The sequence below is a fragment of the Eumetopias jubatus genome, unplaced genomic scaffold, assembly GCF_037043125.1.
Source record: "Eumetopias jubatus isolate StellerSeaLion01/CBP00866 unplaced genomic scaffold, mEumJub1_p1.0 scaffold_1, whole genome shotgun sequence".
In the NCBI taxonomy this organism is placed as follows: Eukaryota; Metazoa; Chordata; class Mammalia; order Carnivora; family Otariidae; genus Eumetopias; species Eumetopias jubatus.
In genome coordinates, this window is record NW_028274807.1 from 107,148,297 (window position 1) to 107,173,073 (window position 24,777).

The window sequence follows — 24,777 nt, forward strand, 5'->3', positions numbered from 1 at the left end:
GATTCTGTTCCGAGACACCCAGCTCTTACCAGTTTTCTGCCTTCCCTTTCTAGGGAAGGCATACGGAGCATGAAGTGACTGAAAAGTCACAGAACTGTGCTCTTCTTAGCTACCGATGCCCGGGGATTTTTAATAATGTTACACAGAAAGTTTCCTGAAGGAACACACAGGGGACTTCAAGCAGGAAAGCTAGGTTTCCCATCAAAAAGATCTCCCCCCCGCCCCCCACCGTTTAAACATCATTGTCAGGGAGCATGCAGCTGCCAGCACATGGAGACTTGCTTCCCAAAAAGGGACGGCAGTTATCCAGAATCACACAGCCATTCCTGGGGACCAGAAGGCAGAAAGAGCCCCTGGTCTGAGCAGGATAAACAGAGGAACAAGAGGATCCACTGTGGACCAGCATGGGGACTCTTTGGAGCTTTCATCACATTACTAATGAGGAGAACCTTATTGTGTAACTTCTAAGGTTTATTGCACATTTGGGGGAAGATGCATGTAGTTCCTTTTATAAGCCAGATTCAATCCATCTCAAAAAATCCTCTTGTCAATGTCACACAGCCAAAACGAGTCTTGTCATACTCACTAAGCCTCAAGTTTTAAAGCTCCTTTATGTCTCAGCTTCCTGTGGCAATGATGAAGTAGTGGGCATTCTCTGAGGAGGGGTGCTCTGACTCAGAGGTGCTGGGAGTCAGGAGATACTGTCTTCCTTCACTCAAATCTGGGATAGAAATCCTTTCCATGCACTCGTGTGACATCTCATTTCTACTGCTGTTCCAGGTAGCTATTGCAGAAAAATGAAATCACTCCAAAACTCAGTGACTTAAAACAAAAACACTTTTTTCTAAACACAATCATTATGAAAAATTGAGTATGAACTTATAATTTAATAAATTATATTAAAATATAAAAAATAAAAGCTCCTTTATGTTTTGTTAAATACAGATGCCTGGGCTGGCTAAAACCTCCTGACTATTAGTCACCTGGTGCCCAGAGGGGACAAAATGAGGTCAGCAGGATCCCTTGTAGGATCTGTGCTATCAAGTCAGCCAAGGAGCAGCCAGAGTGGTCTTTTTAAAAACCAAATCAGGGGCGCCTGGGTGGCTCAGTCGGTGAAGCGTCTGCCTTCGGCTCAGGTCATGATCCCAGGGTCCTGGGATCGAGCCCCTCATCGGGCTCCCTGCTCGGCGAGAAACCTGCTTCTCCCTCTCCCCCCCGCCCCCGCCCCAGCTTGTGTTCCCTCTCTCGCTGTGTCTCTCTCTGTGTCAAATAAATAAATAAGAAATTTAAAAAAAAAGAAAAAAAGAAAAAAAAACAAATCAAATTACATCGAAATTATCCACCCACCCCTATCCCTAGTCACTCACCTTATATCATGTCACCTTGTTTTGTTTCCTTTATAACACTACTGTCTGCATTCATCTTATTTCCTTAAATTATTTACTTGTTTCTTTGTTTTCTATCTCCTCCCATCAGAACATGAGTTCCAGGTGAACAAGGACCTTTTCTGTCTTGTTTCCTCAGTATCTCTACTGCCTAGAAAACTATCTGTCACATAGTAGAAGCTCAATAAATGTCTACTGATTTAAAAAATGAAGTTAAATTTTAAGTATATTAAGAAGTAAGTTTCCCTCACTTCCTGCGACATCAGATTCTCAGCCCAAGTCTGGAACAGTTTCTCTCAGCTTGTATTTTGGATAAGTGGGCAAACAAAATCCTCTCTAGGTTTAACTCAGTTCCAGCTTGCACCTGCTCATCTAAAGGACTGCAAAGCTCAGCCTGTGCTCCTTCCTTCTTTCCTGCTCTGCATTTTCTCTTATTCAGATACACAGACTCTGGATCATCTCTTTCTGGCTTCCAACCATCCTGGCCATGTTCCAAGTCCTCTATCCTTAACCCTCGAACACCTCCATTTTTTATAAACCCCCAGTTTTTCTAAGAGGATTCAATTTCCTCCTGACTCTGAACTCCTTCTTCCCGGCCATGCCTCATAGCGCTCATTCTCTCCTGTAGTTCTCCTTTCCCACTCCTGCCCCACCTCCTCGGGCTCTCATCCACTAGACCCAGGGACTCCCTCACTTTTCTTTTAGCCCTGAAATGCTCTGTTCAAATAATTATCTCCTTGGTGTACAAGCAAGTAACATAAATCATGATGGATTGTCTTAGAGTATGTAGATGTGAAGGTGTGGCTCCACAGAGCCCTGCCATTGACGCGCAGAGGTCTCAGGTTTGGAAACTGCTACTCTGGCTGATTCTACCCTCTCAGACAAACACAGGGCGTATACATATCTCTAACCCAGTTACGCAAAAATATTTAGGGTTGCTAACTTACAGATTTCTTTACAAAAGAGGACAAGGTAACAATTAATCTAGATAATCTACAGAGAGAAAGAAAGGGAAGCTTTGAAAAACAATTCCCATTTATCTCCAAATACAGAGTTCAGAGACTCTTCTGAAGGTAAGTGATTCCTTAAGAAAATTCAGGCTGTCATTCCTTTCAGCGAACCAATCAATATACAAGAGCTTCCTCACATAAGGCTGGTTCCATTGAAAAATTCCATGGATGGGATGATTATTTTTTATGGCTAGTGTGTATCTTTCATATTGTTTTCCTTGCATGAAATTTATACCCTTGGAAGGGATCGAATTGTTTCAAATCTCACTACTTCTGTCCTTTGACGTAGTAGTGTGTCATTCAAGTTAATCAGAGTAGGTTTCTATTGTTTACAATTCATGTTCTTAACTGACACCTGGATCTTTTAATCTGAGTTTAAGTAAGTCATTTTACTTCTTTGGGTCTCTGTTTCCTCATTTGTAAGATAAGGGTTTGGACCAAATCCTCTAATGTCCCATTTAGCTCTTTAAGTCTGTGCATGAGTAACTCTAATTATTAAGAAAATATAGGATCCTGGGGTGCCTGGGTGCTGCAGTTGGTTAAGCATCTGACTCTTGGTTTCCGCTCAGGTCATGATCTTGGGGTCATGAGATCAAGCCCTGTGTCAGGCTCTGTGCTCAGTGCAGAGTCTGCTTGAGTTTCTCTCTCCCTCTGTTCCTCCCCACTGCTTTCTCTTTCTTTCTCTCGCAAATAAATAAATAAATCTTAAAAAAAAAAAGATCCTGTCATGTAAAACAATATAAGAATATATATCTCTGGTTTCTATTGCACTAGAGCCATGTTCCCTCTTTAAGTGAGAGGGAAAGTACAGAAAATAAAAAGGAAAAGTGTTTTAAGTTTAGAAAAATAACCAGAGAAATACAATATGCATTTCTCAAAATATAACATTTAAAACTGCCAGAATAAAAGCACATAATAAGTTTGAAAGGCAGGAAGATCTTTTAACAAGAGAAAAATAGGTTTTTTCTTCGAGGAAGAAGGTGAGAAATAGTTCTTGGAAAAAAAATGCATCATCTATTTTCATTACTTAGTTGTCTAACAGCACAAGGCATTTTACTGTTTTGAATGCCACATAATTATCACAACACAAAAATTCCATTTGGAGGGTATCAAAAGCAAAAAAAAAAAAAAAAAAACCACCAAAAAAACAAAACCAACCAAACAAAAAAATACCAAAAAAAACCCCCAAAACAAAACAAAACAAAAAACCCCCCACGCTTTCATGAAGCAGAATGGGCATGGGAGGTCAAGGAGGACCTGGGGAAATGGGCTTAGGTAATGATTTGATCAAGATCTATGATTAGGGTCATTTTGATCAGAGGGGGTGTGACCCTCCCTCATCCCCAGCCCCTGAAGCATATCTGCAGAACCAGACTCCACAGTAGAGTTTGAAAATCACTGGCTAGCATGACAGGCAAAGAAACCAGGTTTCTCTAGTCAAAGATGGAACACCTTTCTTGGTAAAAAGTTGGTGACCTTATGTTAATCCTCAAAACTTCTCTTGGTTATTTCCAATAAAATAATATGGAATGCAAAAGTATGGGACCCACTGAATGTGTGAATACATCTCAGGCAAACTGAATGTAGCAGAGAAAGAACTGGAGATTAAAAAGAGGAAAAGGGAGGCACAGTTGTGAGATGTGTGTAAGATGCTTAGGAAATACAGCCTGTCAGCTACTGAGGTTCTAGATCTCACACTTGCCCCAAAATCAAGATGAGGAACTAGGAAGGACCTCGAAGGACTGGGTGCTTCTACCTTCCCTTTTCTTTCCTCTCTTCCTGCCATCTTCCCCTTCAACTGTTCATCCACTGATTTATCCCCTGATTCATTTAGTATTCATTTGATAATTCATAAGGGTCAGAATCTGACCTGGATACTGGAAATAAAGCAAAGAATCAGTGAGACATGCCACTGTTCTCACTAATTTAAGTTTCCTGGGGGAGGGGGCAGGGAATGACCTTAAATAAAAAAGTATCCAGAAACCCATGTGATATGAGAACATAAAGGTATCTTCATCTAGTTAAAAGTTCCAGGGAAAGCCTTCATGAGGAAGTACAATTTAAATGTCAATTTAAAAGGTGAGGAGAAAGGAAGGGGGCTGGGCAGGTGGCAAGTGTGTATGGAATGTTCTAGACAAAGGGAACAGTATATATAAAAGCCTATAAGGGAGAAAAATCAATGCAGACCAGTCATAGACAGATACAATGGTATTAAGACTTCTTCCAGGTTTATGACTTTCCCACTAGCTGTCATTTCGTTAGCTTGTCCTTTTCACCATTTTTTTTTCATGAAGCAATACAACGCTGAGGAAAAAGTATTTAAGGGGGTTAACTTTTTTCAGAGATAGGAAGGTAGTGGTAAAACTAGAACTTTTACCTGATAGCTGGCTAGAGATGCAGAAGAGAAACTAAGTGAGGGATTACAGGTGGAAGTGGCCATCATCGAAGGGCACCTAACTTGAACCGATGATTTCCAAGCTGTAAATGCCAGTGCTGCTGGGTTTTCTCTATCACTTGCTCATTTAAAGAACCCTACTAATATAAATTAATATTCTTACAAATTTGGAATGATGTAATGGAAGGAGCAATGGACAGGGACAAAAGTTCTAGCTCTGGTTCTACTATTGCTTTTCTGAGTGTTCTAGGGCAAACCTCAGAGCCTCAGATTTCTCTCCCATGAACTTTATAAATATATTACTCATTCCAGATTTGATCACCAATGCGTTGTTTGACTATAAATATTGTATTTCCCCGACCAGCAGATGCAAACTGTAGCAGTACTCTAAGATCCAAGATCCCCTTCTTCCTTTTAGTAACAGAACTTTCTTCCCCATCAACCAAATTTTAAAGAGGCACATACATGACCACTGAGCTGAAGGCTACATTTTCCAGCCTCCTCAATACTTAGTTGTAGCCACATGACAACGTGCTAAGCAATGGAATGCATCCAACTTCTGCATCACTTACATAGAGAGAAACCTCTTCTTTTTCCTGTGGCATGAAATGTGAACAGAGAATTGGTGAACCAACCCTGCCCAAATAGACTAATAACAAACACGAGAAGAGGTTGATGTTCGAGCAATGAGGTGGTCAAGGAAGCTTCCTTCCTCGCCTGGACTGCCTGCCTCCTTCTGTACTACCATGGGAGATAGAAATAAGCTTCTCTCTGGTTGGAGCTTCACTATTTTTAGGTCTTTCTGTTACCGTAGCTTCACCAGGACCCAACTAACTTACAAACTCAGCAGCATACAGGGACCAGGAAGTCAATATAAATTAATAGTCATCTAAATAAGGACTACTCAAACCTAGAGAACAAATGCCCCAGTGGAAAGAAGCAAACAGCTCTGTCCATTGCTGCCACATGGGAATGCAGGCCTAGGGTTTCCAATCCTACTAATTTGTCAAGAAATCTGGATTCTCAAGTAAAATCTTACAAGTTTTAAAAATATTGGCAACAAAAACATGGAAAATAAAATGTTTTCTTAACATTTGGTGGCAAAAAAATAAAAATAAAATAAATAAATAAAAATAAAAATAAAAATATTGGCAACTAATCCCAAATTTAAAAACACGACAAAACTGCAGGTTAAACAAAAATGCCCCTATATAGACTTAAGCTTATGACGGCCAGTGTGTGACCTGTTCTAGATGATGAGATAGCACTGAATATAAAATGCACAAATACACCCTCATCTTAACACACCTTTTTTGGGGGGAAAAATAAACTTTATCACATTAAATGTATACACTGACTGCCAGGTCAGCCTTGATATCAGAAATGTTAAAGTACAAAAAAACCACATATTTTTAGGATTGGAAAAATCTGCTGTTTTTAGGGCACAATCTTAAATATGAAAAACAACCCAGTTGATGATGATGACAATGTAATATAATGAGTCAAAAATTCCTCAATCACCCTCAGCTCTGCAATAGGAAGTAGCTCGAAAAGCCTATAATAGCTGCAGCCCACACAGTAACTAGATTATCATGAACTCAAATACCCCACCTCCATTTGACTGTCTGTGCTACTGATTGTGGCCTTTTATAACACATCTTTTTCTTCATTTCAGTGTTGGGTAGCCACTCAAAAAGATACTGTACAGTGAATTTAGTCCATGTCATTTAAACTTAATAAGGCAAAATAAATTTTGGCATAAACATATTTAGCTAATCATTTTCGCTAAGGGGTAAGTTCAGCCATAACCAGTACGTTGTAACCCATCAGGATCATCAAATGTAAACTTAATTTACTTCTGAGTTACAAAATAATGATGAGGAAAACATTTATAGAACTAACGTCTTTCACAAGTATCTGAAATCCATCCCATGGCTGAGTTTATCTTCTGTTGTTTTTTTTTTTTTTTTACATCAATAAGCCTAAGCACATGGACATAGCGTGAGCGCAGTAAGGCTCTGAGACAATACAAAACACCCCAGGATGTCCAGCAGTTTTCTGTGGTGTAGGGTGCCCCTTGGCTCACGGACCAGTGTTAGAGTCAGGAGGTGGCCGCAAAGGTTTGTCTGAACCCGAAGCTCCTACCTAGGTAGTTCCCTAAAGTGTCACATCCAAAAGCTCTGAAAGTGTACTGCAGAGTAGGATGTGTCTCACCACGGACCACTCCCTGATCCTCACGGGCACCACCCTAGACCATGATTCGTCTGTTCAGTTTTTAAATGACTCAGTTTATAGAGGAAATGAAACACTTAAAATTCACTTTTCAAAATGGGTCATCTGACTTCAATAGTAAGAATCGAGACACAAATCAGGAATTCCAAGTTTTCTTATTTCTCAAGAGACTTTCATTCATTCTGCTGAGGACATTCATTCAGTCAAAGGAAGCTCACTATTATGTATAATATTAAGCATCTGTTCTGGGTGAAGAACACAGAGGGTTAAGTTTAAAGCTGGCCTTAAGTCTTTTTCATTATTTATATAAGTTTATACCAATTGTTCCCGTAGTTTTGTGTTTTTGTTTGTTTACCTCTTCATATATTCCAGTGCACTCATAGTAGTCTCTGGAAGGGAGGCCAAGCCGAGGCTGGTCAATCTATAAGAAATATACAAAGAAGAAAACAAACCGTTCAGTTGATGTGGGACAGGTGGACAACATATGAGCATGTCTATCTATGTACGAACAAGATCCTAGTGTTCTTGCTGTTTATAAGGGTAACAATCAGACAGTGAGTGAATACAAATTAGGCAATGGTTTCCACACCACTTGGAAGTGTTACACTGATGGGTAGTTAGGCAATCTGGAAGATTATGCTGCAGGTATTTGAGGAAAACCAAAGAAAACTTGAATAAAAATACACTGGGAAGGATTTTTTAATGCAAAATAGAAGGGGCAGGTAGACAAAAACATGTTAGAATCTAGGACTTGGAAGTTTCTAAATTATACATTTACAGGACATTTGGCTTCCTGAGATCCTAATATGCTCTCCTGGGGGACATTCTCTTCTATTCTCACCCTTAATTGGGATGGAAAAAAACAAAACATTGGAAACCTCTATGGTAACTCTAGAACTGTTTGGCTAGGGGAAATCTTGCCAGAGATTTTTTTTTGACATCCCCTACCCTAGGGGGATAGAGGAGACTTCTCCTCAGTTCTCTCCTGCTCTGCTCAAATTCTGGCAGCTGGGTGTGTGAAAGAGGAAAGAAACAAGGCTCTGCTCTGGTGTGTCTGGTCTATTGCCTTCCAGTGAGAGCCACCTGGACACACTCCCAGATCTGTGAGGTTGCTTCCTATGCACTGCATGGTTAAATGGGTCCGGGGCAAGTGAGAGCACAGATGGATTAGAGTGAGAAAGCCAGCAGCTGTAAAGAGCCCAGGACAATATGAAAGAAACAGAACCCAGAGAACTGGTATGGAAAGAGTCAGAAGGTGTCACCAAGGTAGGGCTCAGCCCCTTTCCAACCTTCCAACTCCCCCTAGGAAATCTCTCCATGGTGATCATGGGGGATCCTGGCACTTAAGAGCCAAAGGAATGAATTCTGGAAGGAGAAAGGGGTCGACTGTAGAAGAGAGCTGGTTTCAATCTCTTTTATGATTTTGATAAAAATGGCCATAAAGATTTATGCAATAGTGACATAAATACGAATCTGTGACTTGCAGCTTTTGGGGTACTTTCTTTTACAGGAAACCAAATAAAAATTCTGTAAATGTTTTAGTTCATTCCAAACATACTCATTAAGTATTAATCTCATCTTAGGTGGCACCTTAAGTAAACCTAAATGAATGGCTTACATGAGAAAAAAATCGAATAAATCCATTTTAAAAGAATATTTTATTTACTTTCACTGAAAAAAAAGTTCAAATATTCTTTAGTAACAACCAAAATTGTATTCAAAAACCCTTTTCTATGTTCTTTTTGGAAGCAATTAGAAATTTTGGTTTCTAGACTTGCATTACTTATGCAAACCAAACCATGCTCTTTTCATGAACACACAGAGAAATCGGGTGCTTTTTCTAAATAGGAGGCCCTTTCATTTCTTTATTTTACGAAGAAAGCAGTATCTAGACGTACGGTAGCAGAAGGGAGAGATGAATGTCTAAAACACAGCATTAAGAAAATACTTCCAAAATTGGGAATCCAGGTATTGGGGACAGAGCACGAATTTATTACTATCTTGCTCATGCAATTCAAATGAGAATATGCATTATTTCTAAATATCAATAACAATGTATGTAGACATTTTATTACAATTTTTTAAAAGATTTTATTTATTTATTTGAGAGAGAGAGAATGAGAGATAGAGAGCACGAGAGGGAAGAGGGTCAGAGGAAGAAGCAGATTCCCCGCTGAGCAGGGACCCCGATGTGGGACTCGATCCCGGGACTCCAGGATCATGACCTGAGCCTAAGGCAGTCGCCTAACCAACTGAGCCACCCAGGTGCCCAACATTTTATTACAATTTAAAGATAACTTTGGCTGTCAGCCACACAAACTTACATGAATTATATGGTTCACAGAGTTCTTATCATCAGTGCCGACAAAAAAATTAAGAATGACCTTTTTCCCATATTTAGAATTCAGTTGTGCAATAGATTTCTCAGCTGTCCAAGAAGTACCTTAAGCAACGAAAGGTGAAGTATACTTTTAGAAGGTTTAGTGCATTAATATGATACTATAATAACACAGATTTTACATGGAAATTATTTTTTTAAAAAAGAGGGAAAAATTGCCTTACCATATGTTTGCTCCCAGTTTTCTGTTGCTACTGGCCAATCATATATATCTGGTAACAGACTGAGTAGAGGTTTCCCACCTCTGCTATCAATGGCAGCTTTTGAAAACAATGAAAATAAATTCATTATGAAGTCTTTGCATATTTGGGCACACTGTTAATGAGATAAAATGGAGAGCACTTACATTCATTTATACAAGATCTGTACAATGTTTTTGCTTTCTGCACTGCTACTATATCTTCAGGTTTGGGTTCTTGAAGAACATCTAAAATAGAGCATTTAATAAAACACATCAATAAAATTGCTCATTTGCAGCTGTAATTAACATTTGCAATGCGGGTTCAGAAAAAAAGCTTGTTTTTGTGTACGTAGGTTCACTCCGTCCCCATTCTAAACTCTATAGGAAAAGCTAAACCCCTTACCTTATTCCTAGTGCAGAACTGGGAGTTGATGTCATTAGCCAAGTTAGATGAAAGTCTTTTTGACGAGATTATCTTTTTTGTGAACAGTGAGGTGTACTGCTCTGCCATACATAAAGTACTGTTTTTGAAATTGAGATTAAAAAGAAATAATAATGCAGAGGAATATGGAATTTAATATGATAGTCTTCCACCTATGGCTGGAAATAATTATCTTTGTGTGATTGTACTATTCACGCTCCAAATAAACTGACTGAATTATTCTACTTGTTTGGAAGTTTGAAAATAGCAAAAATTGTGTTTCTACAAAGTAACTTCTAGAAGAGGGGAACACAGAAGATGGAGGATAGCAGAAGACTAGACAAGACTTCCTCAGCTTCCCAAGGCGAATGTCTTAGATGGGTTAGAATAAATATACCTGCTCTGGCATGCAAATGTCAGTAACATCCTCGACACAGTAACGACTCAATACTGACTTCGACCCAGGACCAGAGTGGAAAAACAATGGAGGTGGTGTTTAGTGGCCATCAATTAATTTCTTCTTATGTGAAATGGCATAAAGATGCCATCTATAAGAATGACAGAGCTTTATCGTATGTGTACCCACACATGAAAGCAGGAATGCTGAGATGCCAACATATCCATTTCAGTGTTACCAGCCTCAGAGTGACTTAGTGGTGAGCCACAAAACTTGGAGGGATTATCGACTTTAATCTTCTGTGGCATTCTCCATAATGGCTAAGAGTTGTATCTTTAAAAAATGGATATATTAAGAGAGAAATCTTTGATGCATAGACACAAACTCCACTAACCTTTCAAAATGACTTCTAGTTCATCTCTTAAAATGTCAAAGTTACTGTAACGGGAGCTGGTCTCAGGAATGACGTTGCGTTTCAACCAGCCTCCACAGGCATATTTAAAAAAGTCTGTACAAGGCTCAGCAGTAGTATCCATGTTCTGGATTAGTCGAGCGGCTGAAAGACCAGAGAAAGAACGAGACAAAATGAAGGATGTATTTCTTAAGTAGTTTGGAAGGTGGAACAAGAGGCTTGTTGTTTCTCTTTTATGATCAAGTCAACTGGACTGATGCTCCTTTTTCTTATGTTACTGTCAATTGAAGAGGAATGATGACTATGTATAGTCCTCCTCTCCTTTATTATAGTTGGTTAGGTTTATTTCTGAGAGGTCTTGGTCCTCCCATCCTACATCTCACCCCCACCTCCAAATAACTGAAGTTCTTGCTAGTTCCTATCTCAGATGAAAAAAAGAATACTAGTCTGCCTTTGCCAGCCTGAGCCCGGTCCTGACACAAGGTGTCTCTTCACTCTGGTAACTTCAGCTGCTAACTCTACTCTTCAAGGTGCTGTGACTTTTGAATGTCTCTGACACTCCAAGGGATGTGGGATTGTTTTTTTTGTTTTTAAGTAATCCTTACACCCAACGTGGGGCTCGAACTCACAACCCTGAGATCAAGAGTCGACTGCTCCACCAACTGAGCCAGCCAGGCGCCCCTGTGGGACTGTTCATGGATTTTATCATTTTAGTAAAGATCTGAAGCTGCCGTTATTACTTCTTGGACCTTGCTTACAATATTTTTGCAATTCAAATTGGACATCTGATTTGCATTTGTTTTTGTAGAGTCTGTCATTGTAAAATTGGCTGTAAGCTTGTTAGCTTTTCTTATGTCCACTCTTTTATCTTTGAGAACCACGATGAAAATGCAAATGAGCCAACAGGGAGTATTTACAGTGTGCAAAACACTGTGCTAGGTACCGCAGTTGATAGAAGGATGCATAAAATATGAATTACTGCCATTGAGGAGGATATTACGTCCAGCAGGCCCAACGCCCACAGTTTCTAACACCTGGAATAGTGAGAAAACCTTCCTACTGACCTCCCCACATTCCTTCTCCTACGAGTTGAACTGTTCTGCGGTGAAAACAAAAGAGCAGTTGAGAACGCAGCTGTATCGCGAGAGGATAAGTTCTCAAACGAGCTTTTGAAAATACTTTGCTTTCTGAAGAAATTAATTCATTAATTAAAAACTTCAAACAATGGCTGAGGTGTGCGGATTTTTTTTCAACTGGGAATGATGGCTCAGTCTCTATTCCAGCTGAACGTCAAGCCCCCGCTTCTCATCACCTTCTGGGTGTGACGCTAAACTGCAGGTTGTCTCCAGACCAGTCCTCTCTGGACTTGTGCGCAATGGTGTAGAGCACGACCCGTATCACGGCCTCCCAGGCTTGAGCCTTGGGTAAAACTCTGTATTTCCCCCTGCCCTTTAGGCTTCTTGGTAACTCTTTTGCCTCTTTTCTGTACTCTTGCCTTGATCAGTTTTTCTTCTCACTCCCTTTTAACTGGCAGTCCCCCATCTACTCATCGTGCTAGGACCCTCTCCCTCCTTAGATACATCCCACGCATCTTTCACAGCTGAAACTTCCCCAGATACACTTTTGTTAGTCACTCTCCCACTGGAAAATGTCAGTGGTTTGACACTGCCCAGGTTAAATTACAAAACTCTTTAAGTTGGCCTCTAAGTCTTTCTGAGAGTAGTCAAAAGTCTCTCTCTGCCTTTTCTCTTTATATCCTGCCTCTGTGTTCTTATACACTCTCTGCTCCAACCAGATAGGCTTGCTCCATGTGCCACGAACACTCTTGTGTTTCTCTACCCAGTACTGTTGCTTCTCTCTCCCTCACCCCACCCTTCTAACTTCTCTTCCCTTTCTTCCCAAATGCTACCCACTATTCAGTGTTCAGCATATGTCCCATCTTCTCTCTGAGGTTCCCATGACTCCACACTTCAGGGACTCTTTCTTTCTCTGAACTCCTGAGAGCTCATGGCCTCACTCAGTCTTGAATGCTCAGATGAGGTTTCTGATTGTGGACACCTACTGTGTCTTCCCGACCGTTCTGTTGATGAACTTAGCCTCTTTGTATTCCCATCACCTAGCACCTCATAAAAGGCATGGGCATAAATGGTTATGTGTGACCACCACACTGAGTCATCTGTGAGTCCTCCTGTCTCCTCCCACACACCCCCTCCTCCACTCCTGCAGGTCAGAACAGTTCTCATCTCCTGGCCTCCAGTCCATCCCATCCTTGCAATGCCCACTGTTTCTGCTCTGTTTTGGGCCCTCCTTCTCTTAGGCTCTATCTAGGCCCTTTTGCCCAAGTTATGGCCCCAGGCCTCTCCCTACTCCAATCCATCCTGTGTGCCAGTCCGATTATTACCATAACATTTTTGCATGCCATTTCCACTCTGAGGTTTTCAATATGCTCCGTCTGCATTTATAATAAAATCCAGAAAAATATATAAATAATACAAATATAATAATAAAATCCACACCTGACACTAATATAACACTGCATGTTAATTATACATGAATAAAAAGAAAACAAATAAAATCATGGATGGAATAAATGACTCTGGAAGAAATTTAAAAAAGAAGAAAGATCCAGATCCCACAGCATATTCTCACTCTGATTTTATCCTGTGAAGCTTCTCTCTCCCCACTTCCTCACATGTGCCATAGGCCCCAATTTAAATGACTGTGCTCAGTTTCTGCTGTGAATGCCTATAGTTTTCTGCTTTTGTAACTTAGACCATGGTGCATCAACCCCTATTAAAATATCCTTTTTAATTTTTTCATGTTTAGAGATTTCAGGCATTTCCAAGGCTCAGTTCAAATCCTCCTTCTTCAAGGACTGTCCTCACTAAATCTGTATCAGCTGCCATCGTATTCATTTTAGTTGTTGTTGGAAAAACCATGAACCCCTCACCTAGACTGTGTGGTTCTGGTAAAGAAGGGAATGCGCTTTCCAGGTCTCTTACAGAGCCTCATGTTGCACTCAATCAAGATTTGTCAGTAAAAACTCTAACTTGAAATGTCAGGTAGAGCTGAGGAAATTGATTTCAAAAAGGTAGAAAAAGTAATTCCCTTAAACGTCAAAGGAAATGAAGAGATGATGACAGGGGAAGTGAAAATAAAGACCCTCAACACTTGGAGAATTATGTAAAAAGTGAAAAACCAGAAAATTGGAGGCTGAAAAAAGTGCTAAACAAAGATGTTCTAAGCATACATTTTTAGCAATTTTATGTAACTGTTGTCTTTTAAAATACTTTTTAAGTATTTAAACTGAATGTGGTAGAGGGAACTGCCATTTTGGGAGCACTTGCATTTTCTTCCCCTCCCTGGGGAAATGGATGGTTTATGTCCTAACACCACAAGGAGCAATAAACTCCGAGGGGGGAAGAGCAGTGAACGAGTAATGAGTGAGTAGAATGAACAAGGACACTAATGAGCAAGTCTTACTGCCAGTTTGGAAATATCTCATGCTCTTTTAAACACCTTGAAGAAAAAGGAGGAGCAGTGGAGCAGCTCCATGCTTGTGAGCACAAGTCCGCTGCCATGTGAAATGCCTCTACACTTCTCACATCTCCCACAAAGGAAACAAGTGATCTTTCCCCGCTCAGGTTGAATTCGTACTTGACACCCAGTTAAATGACTTCTATCTGGAAAACAAACCAAAGAAGCAGTGTTCAAACAATTTGTGAGGGCTGTGCAGGCCAGAGATAGGAAGAGGCAAATTTGCCAACTCTTTCCTGTGCCACTTTTTAAAAATTTCCCTTTGACCAGAGAGCTCATCTGAGCATGGGCGCTTCCAATCACTTCAAAGAGTGCTCTCTGTTCTGGTGAATATTTTGGGGCCATGGGCCAAGGCAAGTCATGAGCTAGCACTTTTATGCTGGGTCTTTGATCAAGCTTCCTTTAATCTCTTATCGTGGGTTTGATTCTCGGTTTGCACCTTATCCTCCGGACCTCCTCTGTGCTGACTTTTCTTTGAAGTCAGCGGTAGACCTGTGGGTAGAAGGGCTGTAGGAAACAGACACACAACTGTCAAACTGGTTGTAATTGTTTTTATATTTTGCACTTTGTTTTGAATTACTCAACCTCTCCACAGAGCCACACCTGGGCTCTTCAGATGTTTCCTTATCTGTGTGTTTCTGACTTCTGAGTAAACAAGTGTGGTTTAAAAACAAATAAAAGTACTCACCTTCATCAGCAGACATAAAAAATGATGTAGGAAAGGCAAACGTATTGACACGGAATGTTGCTGACCAGATGTTCGTGAAGTGAAAGAAACAGTACTTACACTTTTTAAAAATCTATATAAAAGCACAGAAAGTCTAAAAGACGTTTACAGCAGTTATATCTGGGTGGGTGGATTATGAGTGTGTTTAATTTTGTATTAGTTGCTTATCTTTATTTTCCAATTGGTATTAGATGAATATGCATTGCTTTTGCAATATGAAAAAAAAAGCATTTTTAATTTAAGAAAATAGTCACATAAAGACAAGAAAAGTAATCTATTAATAATGAGCTTATTTCTTCCGAATGACAATTCCAAATGTTCTAGGCTGATAATATATGACACACCATTTTTTTCCTAACTAATCTTCTTGTAACATTCTCCCAACTTCCTTGACTATAGGAATTTTAAAACAAGCTCAACTACCGTCTGGGAAGTTATTAATTACTGTATTCATTACCAAGGGTCCATTGTGTGGGTATGGATTAGAAGATGCTGTATAAGCTGGGAAAATGTTTGGGGTCCTTAAATCAGGCAGACCTGTTTTGAATCCCTGAGCTTCACCACTTTTCAGTTGTACAAGATTAAGTAATTTCCCCAAGATCAAGCAGCTAGTAAATGATGGAGCCCAAGGCCTTGCACTTAGGCTCCCATGGGGGCTCCATTTCACCACCCCTTCCCTCCATATTTTGGGTAGACCAGATGGGGCTGTGTGAGAAGCAGTGATCTGCATTCTCTCTTCTTTTCCGCTCCTTCTCAGCTGCCCTTTATTTTCCGTTTGCCCTCTACTTCCTCCCCTCCCTGCCACTATGTAAACATGGCTTCCCTCCTTCCCTAATGTCAACCTTATCACCAGCACCTAGCCCTGGGTCAAAGGTAGGAGAAAGCGTCAGGACTTGGAAGGTCTGTAGTATCCAGGAAGAAGGAAGAGGTTAAAACAACAACAGATGAATTCATCACAGCAGGGCAAGCAGAGAGGTGAGTGGCAATGGAGCCCATTTGTACTCAAAGGCACGTCCAGAAGTGCACCTTCTTGAAGTGGGCATGTAGCAGCATTCCTGCCTAATCGATCTTTGGATATAATCCACTGGGTTCTGGAGAGTGAAAATTCTTAGGGATATGTTTCAGAGCAGTACTTTTCAACCCTGGCTAACCATGTGAATCACCTTAGAAGACTTTTAAGCATCCAGATGCCCAGAATTCACCCCTGATCAATTAAATCAGAATCTTCGAGATGGTCCAGGCATTTTTTTTTTTTAAGACTTCCCTAGTGGTTCTAATAAGCAGCCAGGGGAAAACCATCAGATTAGAGAACAGAGAAACATGGAAAATGAGGACAAGATATTCCAATACCATACTCATACTTACATGAATCAGGCATATTTCTTCTTGCTTTTCCGGTCTGTGTCAATGGGCTACCGTCATGACAACCTATATTTCTAACTGCATTTCAGTCCCTTATAAATCCTTGGCACAGTATTTCAGGAAGCCACACATGTGTCTCCTGTGTACAAGCCCACTCCCCACCTCCCAGTCCTCCACTCTATTCTGTTGCCTTTGGCCTCTACAACCTCGCACCCCAGCCCCCACCCATGACCCAGCTCCGGGTGTAGGAACTGTGTGAAACTGCCTTTCTGTCATCTGTCATTGTCCTGGAGGAGTCCCAAGGAGACTCCTGGTGCCTCCAGGTGAATAGCTGACTTAACATTTTACTTCCATGCCTCCCTCTCCCAAGACCACAAGGACAAATAGGCCTGGTTTGGCGGAGCATATAATAACAAAACCTGCACTCCGTTCAGAACTATTTCTCTTCTCTGATGGGCAAGGCTTTGTTCAAGGGACATTTTTGTTGAGCTTGACTTTCTATTCCTCTACGATGAGCTCTCTCTAATCTCAGGAGGCTCCTGGGCTGCTCAGGTGACAGCCCTGAGGCACAACCACTCCACCAGTGGCCAGACATAATTAGACATGATGAAACGCCAGTTGCACTAGAATTCCTCTGCCTGTCAGCTCAAGAAGGGGAGATCCTTGGTCTGTCTTTGAATGCCAATGGCTTCCATGCCACATGATCCCCCTTTCCTACCTGTATACCCTGCTTTTTTTATTTTAAATATTTTATCTATCTATTTATTTATTTATTTGAGAGAGAGAGCGTGCCCGTTCACACACGAGTGGGGGGGGCAGGAAGGGGCAGAGGGAGACGGAGAAGCAGGTTCAGTGGGTACTGAGCAGGGAACACAAGGTGGGGCTACATCCCAGGACCCCTGGATCACGACCCGAGCTGAAGGCAGACATTTAACTGACTGAACCACCCAGGAGCCCCTATACCCTGCTTTCCAACAACATCAATAGTTTGCTAACTGAAAACAATATTTTGGGCACTATGCACAAGAAATATTTCAATGTTTATACATGTACATTCCCTAGAGGCTAGTTTTCTGGTCTTGTGTGTGTGTGTGTGTGTGTTTAAAGAAATTTCTTCATGTGTCAAGTGCTCCTGGGGAAACTTCAGTAAAATAAGGGAAATCAGAAATAAATATGATTGGCACAAGCAGCAAATAAATAAACTGGATAACATAAAGCTTTGTGTTGTGGCACTTTATTGTGGACTTAACCTTATTTAAAGTTGGTTCCTACTTAGTAGATCACTGATGCTTTTCCATGAGAATGAACTCATGGGAATTATGAATATGGTCAACTCTTTTTATTTGATGGAGTTTGTTGTAAAGTCACAACTAACACTGAATTATCAAGTACAGAGTCATCGATCCTTGGGAAAATACAGGGTTGGGTTCTTATGAGCCTCTGATTACACAGCATTTTCATCAGCTGATCAATACATAATCTTGTTTTATGTGTGTTTTTATTTAATTGAAAGACATTTTATTTAATACGTATCATTGACTCATTAATACTGAACTCACGGCCAATAACGCTATAACTCATGATGGAACAAAGCTAACTAACACAGGTTTTTTTCTTTGTAAGGCACAACACAGCTTTCTGGTGCTTAGAAACACTAACAGCCCTTCAGCACTATGTCTGGGAGCCATTTTAAACCAGGAGATTACCAACAAAAAGCACAAAAAATATGAAAAATACGGCATTAAATAGACCAAGAGAAGGACCCTTGCTTACAGTCCTTGTTGGACCTCAGCCAGGGACACAAGTGGAGGGCGACTCACATCTTTCACCAACTGCTCAGGTCTGCAAATGACCTCAAAAGCACCACAAGTACTGATTCTGGGGTTACAAATAAATTTTAGCCAGTAGGGGAGTTAGCAAATAGGGAATTCGCAAATAATTAGAATCGACTATACTTTTGTCCTTCATTCCTTTGAGGCTTTTGATCTATCCAGGAAATGTACAAAACAGGCAACAATATTAAGTGGGAATGGACTTAAAGAATTTCATCCTCAATTATTACAATTATATTTTAGTGTCAAACATTGTGAATAGGTTAGGCATCTATTTACAACATAAGTGCCACACATCTGATTCTACGAAAAAATTTCTTTTCTGACCCTCTTACTCTGCATGGAGCTAAGGTTTAGGGAATGGTACATGAGCAAAACTGTTTTCAGCTTGTTCTCTCCAAATCAGCCCAAGCCCTTGGCTTTTTGACTCCAAGCCACACAACATTTTCATTTCATTTCCTTAAAATCACTATAATCAACCTGGCTTATGACTGTTCTGGAAGTGTCCAGAAGAGGTCAGAGAAATGTTGGGGTACCCAGGAACAAATGCTCTTGTAAAGACCTTAGGACACCCATTTCTGACCCAACCTTCTGTCCTAAATGTTTGTCTTATTAATAGACATTGAGCCTGATATTAGTTACTAGGCAAATTTGACAAGTTAAAAATCTTTTTTGACAACATTCTGAAAGTATTGCTGACCTCATTCCCCTGCTGCTACCCTCCTCCCACCATTGCCCAGTCAAAATTAAGGCAAAGTCAGAACGTTTTGAAAGAACACAAGGAAAATGCAATGTAATCACAACGGGTCACAAAGGACTCCATTCAAAAGGCAGTAATGTGGAAACTAGAATCTAGGGGACCATTCCTGAAGGGAAAATGACTGAAAATTAGCAAGCACACAGACTAATGCTAATAAAAACCAAATGGTTTTCGTTACAAACATTCTGGATTCTTCCACGGTCCACTCCTCACTTTTAAATGAAATCCTTGTCCCCAAATTACTTTTGTGATACCTTGGTTAAAGAAAGGTTGGGGTGGGGGTGGGGGGAGTACCTCATGCTGAATGTAATCTAGACTGCTAGTTTATCATTTAATCAACCACTCCCTGTCAACCACTAGTTAAGTTCCAGCTAAGCCAAGGTCACGTCTTACATTAGTCTAAATGATCAGCACCAAGAAAAGCCATCATTATACCTTTGTTCAGAAACTGTCTGTGGATTTATACAAGTAGATCTGAGGGAAGCATAGTGAATTATTCTGTAGAACAACTCTCAAGAAAGGAGACCAATTGGGGCACCTGGCTGGCTCAGTTGATAGAGCATGCAACTCTTGGATCTCAGGGTTGTGAATTCAAGTCCCATCTTGGCTGTAGAGATTACTTAAAAAAAAAATTAAAAAAAAAAAAAGAAAGGAGACCCTTTATTTTGTGTTTTAGCTTGAGCAATAATTAGTTTATAAACTATTTTATATAAGCATGTGACCAATTTACCTTAAATGTATAGACAAAAACACACACATGTGCACATGCACACATTTCTAAATGCTTAACCTGGACTCCATCTGCTATCAGATTTACAGATAAACTCGATATCAGGTTCACATATAGAGTGTAAAATATAGGATCTTCTTTTGGGTTCAGCCAAAGATGCTCATGTAATACTACTACTGCTACCATTACTAATAATATTCGGTGGTTGACATGTATTAGGCACCAAACACTTACTGCTCGAGAGGCACGTTTCTAAATTCTTTAAAATTTGTTTTTATTAAACTGTATATGGTAACTCTATTTTTGTCCCCATTTTAGAGCTGTAGAAATTGAGGATGGTTGTTGAGCAATAAGACCAAGGTTTGACCTCAAGCAGTGGTGGCCAGAGTCTGAGTTCTTCTGTGATGTTAAATTGCCTTTCTGGCTTTAAACTTTTTTTCCTTATTAATGGCTCCACACAGTAAGACATATTTATTACCTCTATTTTAAGGAAATCTGGGCACAGAGTGGTTACATGTCCAAGATCACCAATATGACTTTAGATAGAGTGTAGGTCTAATTTTAAGTTGACGTTTTTCATACAGTATCATTCTTCCGTATCCAAATAACATTAAAGAAATTTCAGAAGCTACACAGAGAGGGTAAGAGAATCCAAATTAAGTTATATGGCAACCAGTTTTTTGGAGGGGGGAGAAGGTTTGATGCCCAATTAAGGTTTTAATCGCTCTATAACATGAGTATAGCTACATGAATTCTTTCCACCTCATTTGACTTTGAATTTTAGAATCTGTTGAGATAATCACAGAAATCTCAAGCCTAAAGGACCCACAATAATAATCATTTTTTGGCTCTCCCCAAATTCTTCAGCCTTATCTTACAGCCCATTTAAATGAATGGCTCACAGCAAAGAGAGCACAGTCAATAATTTTCCAATAGGGATTCCTCCAAAATTCACAACCCAAAACATATTCTGTTAATAATTGAAAGCCCTGAAACTGTGTTACTGTTAAGTTAAAGTGCCATATGTCTAAAAATAATTTTTCTTTTCCAGGTCCAATTTGCATTTTGAATCCTAAAAGATTCTTTGCTAGCAAAAAGCTATTAGAGATTCTCCTGCAATTTAAATACAATATATCACTTAAAATGTTACCAGGGCTGCACGTTGATTATAATGTTAATGAATAAAAATGCTCCTCTTTGAGGAAAGATATTGAAGGTGATGAAAAAGGTTATGTTGTTCCCTCAGTCACTCCCATCAGGTAGACCCCAAGCTCCCTGGACACTGGCAGGTGTGTCCGAAGAGGAAGCAGGGAGCTGGCATACCCATGTTTCTCCCATGTAAGCATTTTGTTATTTCAGGTCATGTTATTGAAAAAGAATGATCAGAGCAACTTCAGTAATAGGTAATTACTGAGAATAACTCAAGACATTCTGCCTTTGCATCAGTTTTGGTTAGAGAGTGGTGCAAAAAGACCGCAGCAGGAGGATAAGCTGGGTCATCAGTGCTTTTAGACTACTGAAGTCAAAATCGGTTAAGAAGGCTCTTCTCTAGTGAGCACTATTCAATTCCGTACGTATAACAAACTAAGCGCTGAGTTGACATAAGGTTGTGTTTGGCTCCACATGTTTATATTTTGTAATGAATAAATAGCTTTTTTATATTATCGAAAACACAGAGGATTATGCTCAATCATTTGCCTTCTCCAAAAAAATTTTCTCCTTGTGGAGCATGAAAAGACTTGGAAACTTTTCATTTCATCTTCACAAATATTTTTGAGTCCCCCTATATATCGAACACTATTCAGAACTAAATACACCACAGTGAATAAAGAGCCATAATTCCTGCCCTCAGAGCTTGCAGATTTTCCTCTGAAACAAGACTGTTTCCTTCATAATGTACATGAACTCCTCTAAAGTAACTGTATCTAGCCATGCTCGGTTCTCACTTTCAAATTGCTAAGCTTACCCAGTATTCAGCAGACGGGTAAAGCTCCTATTTTATACGTAATCTAAGACAAGGAGTCATGTGCGGTGTGTCTGTGTGCTTGTGGTCGCATGTGTGAGCCGACCGGGAATCTGGATGAGCATGCTGTGAATGAAGCAACCAGGGATAGGGAGAAACAGCAACGCTCAGCTAATTCAGGGCACCCAAGAGAAGGAACGCACAGGGGCTTCATGAGACAAGAGCGGAAATGGGCTGCGGAGAAGGACAGGAGCTCCGAGAAAACTAGAGGCGGACAAGAAGAGCCAGACTAGTGGTAATGTGGGTCCTAGAGAGCTGGAAATGCTTACCTGAGTAGGAAATGAGTTGAAAATTCTCCCTGAAACAGGAGAATAGAGGGAAAGAGAAACACCTCCAGAAATTGTTTCCTTGCCAACCTGATTCGAGCTTGGGAGCATAGAATTAGCAAGGTAAATGAAACAACTGGGAAGAGAGTGACTGACTTCCCTGCCAGCAGAGGAGACAGATGAGACAGAGGAAGGCTGAACTCAGGACCGCCGAGAGAGAAACACAGAGCAAAGAAATCTGACTTCTCTAAGCAGGACAATGCCTGAATGAGGACACTTCTTTGTGACCATATTTGTGTATCGGGTGCCCTGACAAATCACTTTGCCTAGACAGCAGTGGTTTTGTGACCTCAAGATCAGGAATCCAAGAATAAATATAAGAAAATAAATAAATAATTTAATTATTCAACCAATATGTATGGACAACTTACTATGTGCCCTGCACCATGCTAGGCCCTGTAAACAGAATGACAAGTAAGATAGAAAAAGTCAAAGCTTTTATTGCAGTGGGCAAAACTAGACATTGGACAACTAACTACAAGTGAGATGTGAGCTATGGGTGTGCAAGGAGTGCTGGGAGTGAAGGAAGAATTAGCTGGGCAAAGGTGGAGAGGAGCATTTCATTCATTTATTCATTGGTCATTCAACAAATATTTGAGTAAGGTACCAAGCTGTTTTCCAGGTTGAGAAGGTGGGTGATGGCCTTGACATATGAGGACTGGAGTGTAAGAGGCTACAGGTGTGGAAAGGCAGGCCAACCTCTGAAGGAAGGATGCAAGATGGACAAAGGATGAAGAGCTACATTCCCAAAGCTTCAGCACCCCGGAAGGAGCCCTACCTCTCTGTGACTAGTGGAAACAGACAGGTGGGAACTAATAAGCAGGGGCTTGGCCTTTGTCACCTTGTCCAGTGAAGGGGAGGGATTTGATCATGGGAAAGAGTATTTACTCTTGTGGAGGCTGCAGGAAACAGCCAGCCTTGTCCTGTTAAGTCCTCATCATGGGCATGACATGGAGACAGCTTTCCTTTTATTTTCTGTCTCCACGGCTGGTCACAAAGTTCTAAAGCATCTCTTGGACACATGCCCTGCCATACTGGCTTATGATTTTCTGAGCCCTTGCTTGGATGGATCTTCTCCATGAATCCAGAGATCTGGTGGACCACAGACGTTAAGCTGTCGGCTGACCTCCTCTATGTTTCATACCTCACGGCACCATTTGTATGACTACATGGTGAGGTGAAAGATGGAGCCTCAGATCATTAACAATGACAAGAGTTACCAGTACGAGATGCACAATTCCTGAGAGATAACTCAAAGTATATTCCACAGAATATAGAAGCAATAATAATTGTAGGTACACTCCCCACCCAGAGCAAGGAATCTAATCCCAATACTTTGCACAACGAATCGATAATGGACATTCCAAAAGAATCCTTCCTTCTCAGTTAAGTAAGCCTTTGCATAGTAAATTATCACCATCTGTTATTTAAAAGCTTTGAAAAGCACACCTGTACTCTATCAGCATCTTAAAACATTTTGATATGACTTCTTTTTTCTGTTACTAAGCTTGCAGTAAAAATGACTTTTATTGTTCATTTAAAGTCAGATAGGCAATATCTGAAAAAAATTTAACTTTCCACACATAAATTAGATTTTTTTGTATTAAATAAAACAAGACAAAAACATGATTCTTCCAAGTTTTTAAAATTAATAGGTGTGGTAGTTGATGGCTGAGGGAAAAGCAGGATCCTTGGCTTCCTGTGTTGACATACAAGATTAGTGAGCAGTCCCTCCCTCGGTAAATGAAGAAACATTTGGGCTCAGGTAGAAGTAGTCTGAGCCAGTCCAGTGAGACTGAATCCTATTTTAGATAGACTATAAGGGTCAGCAACAGAAGAAGTTCCCAGCTAAGAGCAATGGAGGGATGAAAACCCACAACCAGTTGTGACAAAGGAGCTGTGAACCAGCAGTGTGTTGATCCAAGGAAGTTCTGTAAGTTCTGGCAAAAGGTAATGTGGTTAAGAGCTAAGCTACGTTTCAGGCCCAGAAGACAGGGAAGGAAAAGCTGAAACTCAGTTTCCAGAGGTGGGGAATGAGCCAGAAGTGAGGTCCCAAAGGACAAGGTAAGAACCCACGTAACTGGAGCTGGGGTCTGCGGCAGCTCAGGAGGCATGAGACTAAGCAAATTTGGAGTCAGAGCCACTGACCGTGGCCTGAGTGAGTGCCTGGGCCTGAAATGGGTCTGACCCTGCCCCATGGGCCCTGCATGGAAGCCAACGAGTTTGTAAACTTTGCAAATCTTCTCACTTCTTTCCTTGGTTTTAAGTTGACTACCATAGTTAAAATATATCATGTTAAGTTTCATAGTGTCTATTTCTACTATCTTATAATCCCTTTGAAAAGATTCATATTTGCATGGATATGAGTTTATGGGGGCTTTCAAGGTATCACTCATGCCATTTCTTCTCGACATGTTGTTATATCCTTGTTACTGGATAATATTGATAGTGCTTTGAGAAATTTTCTGTTCAGTTAATGACTTTTTATATATTGCTTCCTTTACTCGATCCACTCAAATATAATTAAATTATTTCTCTGAACAAATACAATTATTAATATTTTGCTCCTTGGCTTCTAAGTTAGTGAAATCATTAATTGCTATATACATATGTTTGGGGATAATGAATTCATCTGGTCTCAGACTAGCA

The 24,777-nt window shown here is 40.4% G+C and overlaps 1 protein-coding gene across 1 annotated transcript in view; it reads right to left on the reverse strand.

The window, feature by feature from the left end:
- MME (membrane metalloendopeptidase) overlaps nucleotides 1–24,777 on the reverse strand; it is a 104,578-nt gene that overhangs the window by 60,692 nt on the left and 19,109 nt on the right. Inside the window, exons 4-8 of the mRNA XM_028103129.2 lie at nucleotides 10,814–10,975; nucleotides 9,767–9,847; nucleotides 9,585–9,680; nucleotides 9,347–9,465; nucleotides 7,378–7,443 (exon numbers count right to left, since the gene is read on the reverse strand). Of these exons, the coding sequence (XP_027958930.1) occupies nucleotides 7,378–7,443; nucleotides 9,347–9,465; nucleotides 9,585–9,680; nucleotides 9,767–9,847; nucleotides 10,814–10,975 (524 nt within the window). The remainder of the gene's footprint in view (nucleotides 1–7,377; nucleotides 7,444–9,346; nucleotides 9,466–9,584; nucleotides 9,681–9,766; nucleotides 9,848–10,813; nucleotides 10,976–24,777) is intronic.